General features: G+C 39.3%; 1 protein-coding gene across 1 annotated transcript in view; it reads left to right on the top strand.

Moving 5' to 3' along the window:
• Positions 1-12,130, top strand: part of LOC309557987 (prolyl endopeptidase FAP-like) — a 163,115-nt gene that overhangs the window by 54,083 nt on the left and 96,902 nt on the right. Inside the window, exons 4-7 of the mRNA XM_082260894.1 lie at positions 1,783-1,877; positions 3,612-3,686; positions 11,086-11,138; positions 11,226-11,298. Of these exons, the coding sequence (XP_082117020.1) occupies positions 1,783-1,877; positions 3,612-3,686; positions 11,086-11,138; positions 11,226-11,298 (296 nt within the window). The remainder of the gene's footprint in view (positions 1-1,782; positions 1,878-3,611; positions 3,687-11,085; positions 11,139-11,225; positions 11,299-12,130) is intronic.

Genomic DNA, 12,130 nt, shown 5'->3' on the forward strand with positions numbered 1-12,130 from the left:
GGGTTCTAGTTCTCCTGGGGCTGTTGCCTCTATGAGGAGAGGCTGAGGTCTGGGCTTCAGCAGGGGCTGAGATGAGGGCCTGGAGAAGATTGCTGATGGATTTTGCTGGAGGGTACTGTCATGAGGTCCTGGTTTTTTCACTGAGGATCTACCTGTGAATCCTGGGTAGAAAAAAGCTCCTGGCACATTGTGAGTAAAACCTGATTTGGGACTGTAGTGTGTGCTTGCTCCTGAAAGTTTTTTCTGCAAAGAAGATTGTCCTCCTATAATTTGCTATTAACCTTTTGAAGTATCCTGTGATCCCTTTCCTGTTCGAGTTCTTCAGCAATAAATTCTAAAAAGACATCCCCTAGACTAAGCCTGTCGGTGTGCATGGACCTGTGCATGTGACTGGCAGTCTCTGTGCTGCTCTGGCAGAACCTGGGCATATTCTCCCCCCCACCCCCCAGGAGTAAGCACTACAGTGGCCTGTGCTACCTGCATAAAAATACAGGAGGGGATAGATACCAGACCTGTGATCCTACACAAGTAGAGTAAGCATCAGTGATCAGTCTACACATCTGCAGAAGTTGTTTTCTGATGGATTCCTGCACGGATGTAGATGAAATACACATAGGACACCAGAGGTTCTATGTATAAAAAAATTCCCATGCTGGTGATGTCTTAAAGTGGTTGTTAACCCACACTTCTAAGTTGATATAATCTCTTTCTTTCCCAATGCTAGGTAGGTGCTCCTGTCACTGTGTTTTATTAAACAAATGCCGTTTCTACCTGTTTTCAGAGTGCCGATCGGCCGTTGCATGACCTGTTGCTTCTCTACTCTCCCCGCCTGACAGCTGCAGCGGGCATGGCCAAGATTTCCCCACTGACGTCAGTCAGGAGGGGAAGAGGAGAGAGCTGGCCAGTCAAGTGACGGCCATGCGGCACTCTGAAAACAGGTAGAAACCGCCTTTTTTTTTTAATAAAACACAGTGACAGGAGCACCTAGCATTGGGAAAGAAAGAGGATTATATAAGATATAAAAACGTTTTTCAGCAGCAGGAGGGGAGGGGGCGGGCACCTGACACAGGAGCAGAAAGCAGAAAGAGGAGGACAGAGGGAGACAGAGGAGGATAGGAGAGCTGCGGATGATGGAGGCACGTACACTGACCACAATGTCAGGACTCAGCAGCCATGATACACCGTGGTCATTGTACAGAGGGGAGGGCAGAAACTGGCAGAATCAGCCAGGTTTTTTAGGTGTTACGGGGAGGCAAATTACACAGCACAAGCACTGTGCTGTATAACATGCTTTAAAGGAACAGGATCTTTATTTATTTATTTATTTATTTTTTTTTGGGGGGGGGGGGTAATAAACACTTTAAGCATTCACACAGGCACAGCCAATTATTCCCATATTGTTTGCAATATGATTATCTTCTATGATCGTCAGCTCTACATAGTGAACATAATGGGGATATTTTCTATACCTTAGTAATAAACGATACTAAATTAATTCCAATGGGTGGGACTGACAATCATAGGACATAATCATATTGCAAACAATACAGGGATCATTCATCGTGCCTGTGTAACATGGCACATTTTTATAGTCCCCTAAGAATTTATTTGAGAAAAGACATGGTTCCTGTATTTAGACAATATTTTCCTAAAGAGAAATTGAAATTTTAATTATTATTAGTGGATTTGCAGCACCATTTAAAATGTTGCCAACTAAAATGCTGAAAAATGGATTATGATTTGTGATTTACAAGGCTTATTTTATTCATATATTTTGTACAGAGAATGAATATCTGCACAGAAATGAAGAAGACAATGTTTTCTTACTCAATGTGGAATCTGGGGAGACCTCAGTCATTTTGAAAAATGCAACATTTGTAAGTACATCAAAAACATTGCAAGTACTTGGAACTTTTTGAACTCTAACTCCAGAATATATTTTTTTTAAACTTTCAGCAAGAGGGGGGGGCTAGAAATTCTTTCAGTGCTTCTTTCTGCTGTTTATAGAGAGATTTACCCTCTTTTTTAACAATGTAACACTAGGACTAGAAATTAGAAGAATAGGAGTTGTTGGTACAAAAAGCGACAGGCAGCAATAATAACCTAAATTATTTTTTTTTTTCCACAATAAATCTTTATTGAAAGTAAGTAAAAAATATTACATTATATCTGGTAATATATAACTTGTACAACAAAAGTGTATACAAACACAAATAATAACAACGTATATAAGCACAAGGTATTTCTGATAGTAATGGTTAGAGTGCATGAGTTTTGATTGTGGATAGGAAAAAAAAAAAAGAAAAAAATGTAATAATAGCAATTTACAAGTACCTTAACGGTGATCTCAACATAGAAAATAAACTGTTCAGTCGCAATGAATGCATGAGGACACGAGGTCATACAATGCGATTAGAGCACAAGAGATTAAACCTTAGGCTACGCAGGGGGTTCTTTACAATAAGGGCTACGAGATTATGGAATTCTCTACCACAAGTGGTAGTAACTGCGGGGAGTATGGCTACTTTTAAAAGACTCTTGGATGTACATCTCAAGGATCAGAACATTCAGGGGTATGGGAAATGATTACGGCCACACACACCTACACAGGTTGAACTGAATGGACTATTGTCTTCATTCAACCTCAACTACTATGTAACTATGTGGTATGAAAAAACGTGGGGTAAAATCCAAAAATGAATTTCAAATGAAATCAAGTAAAATCAAAAATCATAAATGGCCTCATTAATATGAGTTATAAATGACACATAGGTAAGGGACGATGATGATATCAATATATAAGGTAAATATGCTACTGGTGTCGGAGGTATATGTTCTCTATATACAAGTTTGTAAATGAGTGAGCCAGCAATCCAAGAGAGGTGTAATGTGGACAAGTGGGAGTTATGATACTCTAGTGAGCCATGCAGCTAAGTAATCATTTGACTGCCTCCAGTAGCATATCCCCAGTTTCCAACAACCCTTATATGTTTGGTCAAAAATTATCTCTGACCATCTACTGTAACATGTCTGCAGTCTCTGACCAACTTTTGTAGCATAGCTACAGTCTCAGACTATCTCCTGTTGCATGTCAGCACAGCAGCAGTCCTTGATAGCTTTCTATAGGGCTGAATTTACTAAATATTATTTGTGGCTGTTAGGCAATGTCAGGGGCAACATATGAAGCCCTCTATACCAATTACGTTGATGACCACAGGATTATACCTTCTTTCCTCTCTACTAAAAAAGGCTTTCTTGTTGCTGTCTCTATCCTGATTGCAGAGATTTCTTAACATTTCCCGTCCCTCTGACACCTTGACATTGCTAAAGAAAATGTTGGGGCACAGGCAGCTATAAAAACCCACCAGAATTTCGAACCTTTCTCTACTATATGCAGCAAAACAGAAAAAAATTGCCTGCAGTTGGACCAGTTCCAGGCAACTAAAACGTAAAAATGATCCCTTGCAGTGTGGTTGTGTCTGCACTGCAAGGGTTAATTGCTTGTTTTATTGTTATAGCTTGTTCTGTGATTTTACTTTCCTCATTATATAATTTATTTGTTTCTCTCCAAACAAGCTGTCTCTTGAGTTACACAGTCTTTCTTTCTGCAGGATGAAGTGAATGCCACAAACTACAGACTGTCTGCAGATAGGAAATTTGCATACCTCGAAAGCAATTACGCAAAAGTAATTTGAATTTTGAATTTTAATTTATGCTCATGTTTCTGGCTGATAGAGAAATACACTAAACTGCAAATATACTTACTGCTTAAAGGTGGCTTCACATTGTACACGGCTGTGCATATGTGAGTTTATGATCAGTGCTAGTAATTAATCTATAAAAATAAGTAATACTAGAATTAATATTTGTACTCAATTAAAAATACACCAGAGGGTGATGTTTATCCAGATATAATGATGGAAATGAGACTGCTCTTCATTCCTGGCAACACATATTATTCTAAAGCTGTTTGCTTGTTGGGTAGGTATTTAACCATATTTTTTAAATGATGTAGCATGTAGATAAGTTACAAAATGTACATTAGAGAACATACTTTTCAATACATACTGCATCCTATACTGTGTATAAATGGCATTTAATGTCAAATAATAAAAGGGGTGATTTTTTTTTCTTTTTCTATATTTAGTCCTTTCATTTCTTTTTTTCCTTTTTTTTTTTTAGATTAGTCTCTTAAACTGCTGTCCCCTAACATTAATTCAAATGAATATAGTTTATTTTATTTGACTTTAATGTGACTTATATGAAGTCCCAAAATCCCAGCAGTCAGTTGGGCAATTATTGACAACATAACTTCCCAGTTGATAACTGACTTGCCTTCTCCCATCGTTGTGCTTGCCAATTGATTGACTATATTGGGCAGCCAATAGGGAGGCTTGGAAAAAAATGAACAGTTATTAAACAGGATTTAAATCATCTCCAAGAATTTTGAAAATAAAATTACTCTTTGATCCAAGATTTAGGGGTGCCTGTGCTATGGGTTTGGGATTATATTACAAGGTTAGGTAAGCCCATAGTTTCCCTTTACATGGTAATATTGGTAATAAAAACAAGAGAAAATATTGTGCTAATGTCCAAATAAGCAGCCAGTACAACACACAGGACAAGTGCAAACAATTATAAAAATATGTGCAGCGCTACTGAATGATTACCCATAGGGTAGCCAATAATAAATCCTTGAACCATGTGTGAATTTCATTTATGAAATAATTAAAAGCAGAATCAATGTGAAAGTAAAGAAATGTGTTAGCAATACCAGTGTGAGAATTGAAACATATATAACTTCAATAAAAGTGATATAGCAAAATAGTGACATGACACATCACAATGAAAGTGACATGACATTTAAATGAAAAGGTGCAAAAATTAAAGTCTATATATATACGGTAAATCCAAATGAGTGTGTATAAAAAAGAACTTCAAAATGTGCTCCAAATGTTTACTAGATGAAAACCTACGACCAAAAGGTATTGTTGTGAAGAAATCCACCACCAACATACAGAGAGGCTTACCGGAGCAAGTGGACCCAGTTTGGCGCACGCCTAATGGGTCAACTCATGCGATGGTGATGCACACCTGATAGGCAAGGGGAAAACTAAATTGGAGTTCCTCACACCACTCTCCATGTGACTCTCTTTTTTTTTTTTGGAAATTTCTGTTTATTAAAAGTTTTCAATAAAAGACAACACATTACACAGCACAATGCCACGCAGGGCAACCACAAAACAAAGAAAAACAAGGGACAACATGTCACCCAAACCCCCCACCCCAGGCTCCACCCAGTGGTCTTCATAAGCAGAAACAAAGCCCCCTAAGGAGGCAGGACAACCCCTTGAGGCATGTGACTCTCTTTACACTGGGATACTCCTTATCCACCCTCAATGGAAGGATTAAGTGGGGAATTGGCAACAACACTCTCAGGCGCGGATACATTCTTTTCCAACAATCCCTCAGTGGATAGATTATTAAAAAAAGGAAACAAAAAGGCTTTTACCTGTAGAGAGCAGCTCAGTCTGGGGATTCTGGAGAGTTCTGGAGCTGTCAGATTCCCTTTAGAAGTACTTAACCCCTGAAGAGTAACTCACCAAAACTAAAATTTCTGTTGCAGAGGATGCCTAAAATCTAACTTGTATCTTGGTGCAGATCGCTGGGTAAAACATTGAGCCAATAACACAAGCAGGAAATTACATTTCGGGGGGGGGGGGGGGGAATGGGGTTCTGTACATCAGCAGTGTACAGAATGCCTCCAGGTTGCCATATTATCTTGAATGTAACAGAAAATGACAGTGGCTAAAGATTGAAAAGGAAAGGTAGTTTTTAATAACAGTAAATTACAATATGGCTTGTGTAATAGTTGTATACTCTATTAAATATTATTTTTATTTACTGTGTTTTTTTCATTAAAGTGGAGTTACCCTTTAAGTTTACACATAGCTGGTTCTCTTTAAAGTGGAGCTTCACTCTCTCAACCAACATTGAATATTTGTAATCCTTATGCTGCTTGCATTAGTAAATAGATAGGGAATTATATGCTATTTACTTGTTTAAAACTATTTTTTTACACTTCTTCAGTTACTTCCTGGTTTCCATGCCTAGGCATTTGATGTCATACATCCCAAGAATCGTCAGGAGGGAAGGAGGGGTTTGCTGAGCTAAGCACACCCTCCTGCCTGTATGCCTGAGCTAAGGGCAGATGGATTCCAGGAAGTAAATGCTACATGAATCATCTGCCCTTACCCAAGATGGCTGCAGCCAGAAATGCTAGGGGGGTATTTTTCAAAGTGTTTTCTCAGCAAAATAAAGCATGAAAATGTAGATGGATGGCTGAATTTGCCTTAAATAACAAAATTAATTGAATTAATAGTTTGATTTGTGGTGCTCAAATGAAGTGTAGTTCGGCTTTAATGTAAACCTGAACTGCCCATAAAAAATGTACTTTTAAATTGCTGCAGTAAGGTACTAGATCTTCAGCTTTAAGATGTTCCTACTTCCAAGAAAATGAAGACATGCACCTCCCTGCCCCCATGTGACAGTGCCGATGTCTAGACAACAAAATGCCTGGCCCAAGCAGGGTGACATGGGGTGAGGGGGGGGGGGATGTTAATTGTCTGTGCAAATTCCAACATTATGGAATCCCCTATTTTTGTACCCAAAACCTTATGGTGTGGGTTTTGCGTATGGTTTTATAGTTTAGTTACCTTTGGATCAGTGCACTTCAAGCTCTTTTATGGGAATAACAGAATCAAATGCTTCAGTGTTCTTTAAAAATGCTATATAATATGCTGGAGATGCAAATTAAATAATAATGTCCACTCCTTAAGAGAGTATGACCTAAAAAGAAAGAACAAAAAGCCCAGTTAGAAATAAATTGGATGAGTAAATGGTAGATGTAGAAACTAGAATGAGGTAACAGTCGGTATGGCAGGGAAAAGGCAATAAAAATGTTTAAGGAAAAAAGTCTACAAATATTAGAACTTTTATGAATGACATCAGTGAACCAGATTTTAGAAAAGTCTTAAAGTGAGTTTTATGAGAAAAGAGCAATCATGTCACACAATGTATTCTTTGTTAGGGGACATTTTGGGTGGAAGCAGTTGACATCGCTAAGATTTTTTTTCTAAAGCAGTTATGTCTTATTAAATATATTCAATATATTTTTGAGTCCTAAAAAATGTATAGAAATACAGGAGATTGAATAGTGAAAAGGAAGTTGAAATGTAAATTCGTTACTATGTTTAGTAGTGTAATTCCTTCTTAGTGCTAGTCCCAACTCTACTCTGGCAGCATGCTACAGAGAGGACCACTTCAGCAATCTGACATGTCACAAACCCCCCCAAAAAGAAAGAAATAAATATAAATATGTAAAGCCAAGACATTTCTTTGTTTTGGATAGAGTAGGAATGTGTTGAAACCCCTGTCAAATTCCTGTCTGTCTCCCACTGGAAAGATTTCACTTCACTTCATGTTCCAGAAGAGCATCGGGAATTCAGAGAAAATCCCTACAAAGTAAGGATAATTCCTCTTCTAGAGAGCTGTTATTGGAACAGGTTTGCCCACTGAAACATGAAACATTTTGGATTTTTCATAATTTTCTATTTTCTGTATTGTAGACAATGGTCTACGGCAGTGGTCCTCAACCCTGCCCTACAGGGCCCACTAACAGGCCAGATTTTCAAGATAACTGAAATACATACCAGGTGATATCACTTGCTGCTCAGTGATTGCAGTACTCTAGTCTACATCTCCCCAAGGTAATATCTAAAATCTGGCCTGTTAGTGGGCCCTGTAGGCCAGGGTTGAGGACCACTGGTCTACAGGACAAACAGAAAGGGTGATTCTACCTAGGGGAGTAGCAGACAGCAATATGTAATTGAAAGTAATAATCGTTCTACAATTCAAAAACAAACAAAAAGTGAATAAATCAGCCCAAAGGCAAATAATTCACTTTCTCCCAGCGCACACAAAGCACAGATACTATCAAACAGAAAAGTTCATTGTACCATCAGCAGCTGCTAAGAAATAACGTCCATAATTCATATAATATGCCTTAAATCCTCATCGAAAATCGCAGCATTAGCTGTGCTCCTCGAGTATATTCCACCTTGTGTGCTTTAAAACTCCAAAATAAGCACCTCATTGTGAGTCCCAGAGTAGTTCACACCACTTAGGTGTAGTAGGAATAAACTCCAGATCTAGTCTATAAATCCCATCACCGCACCTCGTGAGAACCTCCCCCTTTGCATATTAAACCCACCAGATCTCTATACATAGTTCGCCTGAAATACAGTTCCTTTCTCCAATAAGGATCCTCTGTATGCAAAATCTTCCTCCCATCAAGGTGTCTCTCATATCATAAAACTCATAGCATAATTCCGTCTTGAAATTCAATACAACCCCCCCCCCCCCCCCATCTTTTAAAATGCACTTAAAGGGAGCAAGTAGAAACAAAGCATGTACACATAATATCCAACTGCTCAGCTAGCGTGTATTGAATACATTTTAAAATGGAATTATGTTATGAGTCCGTTTCTTTTATGATATGAGAGACATCCCGATGGGAGAAAGATTTTGCATACAGAGGATCCCTATTGGAGAAAGGAACTGTATTTCAGGCAACTATGTATAGAGATCTGGTGAGTTTTTATATCCAAAGGAAGAGGTTCTCACAAGATGTGGTGACGGGATTCATAGACTAAAGTTTATCCCTACTAAACCTAAGTGGTGTGAACTACTCTAGGACCCACATGGTGATGCTTATTTTGGAGTTTTAAATGCACACGAGGTGAAACATATCCAAGGAGTGCTACTAATGCTGTGATTTTCAATGAGGATTTTAAGCATATATTATGAATAATCTTTCTACGCTTCATCCAAAAGCTAAAAACAATGGCTATACATATTAGTGATCGACCGATATCGTTTTTTTCATGCCGTTACCGATATTTTGGTCGTCGGATATCGGCCAATATCTGCCGATATTTTCGGACATGTATTATTTTTTTTTTCCAAAGGTACTGTTGTGGAGGGATCTGGAGGTCTAAAAGACCCCCAAACCTCTCCTTGGAACTGAAAAGCATTCAAAACGCCAAGTTTTGGCTGAATGTCAGTTTTTTTAATTTGGTGCAGAGTACCCGAAAGTGATGTCATGACATCACTTCTGGGTTTTTTACAGGAAGACCCGATCAGAGCCGAATGCGGCTTTGATCTGGTCTCCGGCGGCGGTGGAGGTAGGATGCCTTGGTCTTCCGGTGGGACGGGAGACTCGGGCGAGCCACGGAAGGCGGCGGAAGGGGGGGGACCTCCCCTCCCGCTCCTTGTAATGACAGTCGAATGGCTTCTCAGCCGCATCGGTTGTCATTACAGCCGACCGTCGGCTATGGACGCTGGTACTGGGGTGATGCCTCTAGCTGCAGGCATCACTCCGGTACAAGCATTTCCCTAAATATTGGCAATATCGGTAAATCAAAAGGCCAAATCTGATATATTGGGGAAAGTGCATATCGGTCCCCGATATATCGGTGTTGCCGATAATTGGTCGATCCCTAATACATATGCTATTAGCCTCCTGATCACTGTTCATTCTTTTTTTTTTTTTTTTTTATCTGTATGTACATCCAAGACTTTAACATTTTGGATGGAGTAGAGAAGGGTTAAAACAGCTGCCTTTTTTTTTTTTTCTCTAAGAACATTGGGAACATTTTTATTCCGTTCCTGTCCCAAAGACACAACAGCAAGTTGGAGAACAAGCTTCAAAAGTGAATGGAAATTCCCCCTTAGACAGATGTTCCCATTGAAGAGTTTCCACGCATCTCTAGTTTTGGGGGCACGTTTACATTTTCGGATTTCCCCTCAATTCTATTTCAGTGACATTGGTCATTAGTACAAACAAAAGGAGGGATTCTCCCAAATGGGGACACAGACAGCTATAAAAACTTTACAGAGAGCTTAACCATTCTCTATTTTATCCAAATTTATATAAAAAAAAAAAGGTTTCACCTAGAGATATACTTTAAAGAAACTTTAAACTTTAAAGAAACTTTAAAGTATAACTAAAGGCATTATCATTGAAAGTGAAACCTCGTATAAATAGTCACAGACACGGGTATTGTCACGATTGTGGCAGGAAATTATTCCGTTGCCATAATAGTTTGCATGTTGAATTTCATGTAATATCACAGCCTGTATAAGGAATTCTCATTTCGTACCAAGGTAGGCCTAAAGGTAAATGTATTTAATCCATAGATGACAAGCTTTGCCTATAAAATATAGTCTCTTAATGGCATGTTTAGCATTCTTCAGGAAAACTTCAAGAAAATGCAACATTAAAGTGGAGTTCCGGCCTATTTTGCAACTTTAGTGATTGCTGGAGTGCTCGCTATGCTGATCAACAATTGGGCATTTTCCATTTTTTTCGGGGGTCCCTTACCATATTTTCAGGGCATTTTTTATTGTACTTCCTCCTTCTCCCCCCTCTGTGGCCGCGGCCACCGACATCACTTCCACCTTTGCATTGCATCCTGGGAGCTGTTTGTCATCACTCCCAGGAGGCTGAAATCAGGAAGAACTCCCAGAACACTCCCTGGAATCAGGAAGAAAGACACAGCAGATTACACTGCGGCTTCAGATGCCCACATCCAAGATGGCTGCGCCCAGACAGTGTTTTTAAAAGTAAGATATTGACTAAAATCCAATACTGTACACCTTGTAAGTATGAGAATAGCGGTTCTGTAAAGGGCGATGGATTAGTATTATAGGGGTATTTTTAGTTAAAAAAGGTATATGAGGCCGGAACTCCGCTTTATTGTTGACAAAATTCACCTATGAAATAGCTATTTTGCTTCAGCCAGGGTTCTCGTGTACCCACTCCTGGTATGATTCTGAAATTCATTGTCATATAAAACTGGAAGATCACATTATATATTCTGAATATCACCACCACTTTAACATATATTGCTTATAATTCATAAATAATGTGATATAATAATTTCAAACACACATATAATAATCAAAATATGATGGACTATGTAACTATGTATATAATTATAATTGTTAATTATATTTTTGCAGCAATGGAGATACTCTTACAGGGCCTCATACCACATTTACGATCTTGAAAAAGGGTCAGCACTCATTTTGAATTTCAGTTATTTATTAATTTCTTAAAAGCATTTTAGGTTTGTCTGCTAGTAACACTTTTTTTTCCCCAGAAAATTTGTGGCAACTAATGAACTCCCTTCAAAAATCCAGTATATATCTTGGTCTCCAGTTGGACATAAGTTGGTAAGTCTTCACCTATTTGCGGTTTCATAGAACAGCATTTTTGCTTCTTGCTCTCCTTGCCCTGTAGGTTCCTCTGCTATGGTATTGTAAACTGTCAAGTCATCTAACTCCAGTAAATAAAAAAATGTATGTTCTTCTTGAGCTTGTATGGGATTTCTCCAGGCAATCTGGTTTTCACTCACACTCCAAAGACATGCTGGTAGGTAAATTGGCTCCTGTCTAAGGCTGCCCATCGATGGATCTTTTTTTTTTGATCATCCAGCAACCTGATAAAAAAAAAATGAATGGATTTCCCCATCCACACATTCGATGTGGATGAAGGAATCCTCCCCACTGTTTTTCCAGCATCCCTGATCGAGAGAAACCGATCATCATTTTCAATCCATACATGGCCAGCTTAAGTTGGCCTTAGTATATATGTGTGCATATGTACAGTATGCATGTGAGATAAGGATTGGATTGTAAGCTTCTTGAGGGCAGGGATTGATGTAAATTTAACCACTTGCCGACCGCCCCACGCAGATTTACTGCAGCAGAGCGGCTTGGCTGCGCATAATCACGTAGATCTACGTGATTATGTGCACGTGGTCTTGGCGACGCGCGCACGCTGCCGGAGCTGCGCTCCTGCTGTGATTAGACACAGCGGGAGCCAGACCGCGGGAGGAGTGGGCGCGATCACCGCCGGCCTCCCGCTATCTTCAGGAAAACGGACAGGAGAGCTGCCCGCCTATGTAAACAAGGCAGGCGGGTCTCCTTCCAGACAGGCACAATGAGATTGTGTCAAACAAACAATTCAGCCAAGCGTTCACTCCAAAGGGGATGACCGGCGTGC

This window comes from Pelophylax lessonae (genome assembly GCF_965119305.1).
Source record: "Pelophylax lessonae genome assembly, chromosome: 6".
NCBI classification, from domain to species: domain Eukaryota; kingdom Metazoa; phylum Chordata; class Amphibia; order Anura; family Ranidae; genus Pelophylax; species Pelophylax lessonae.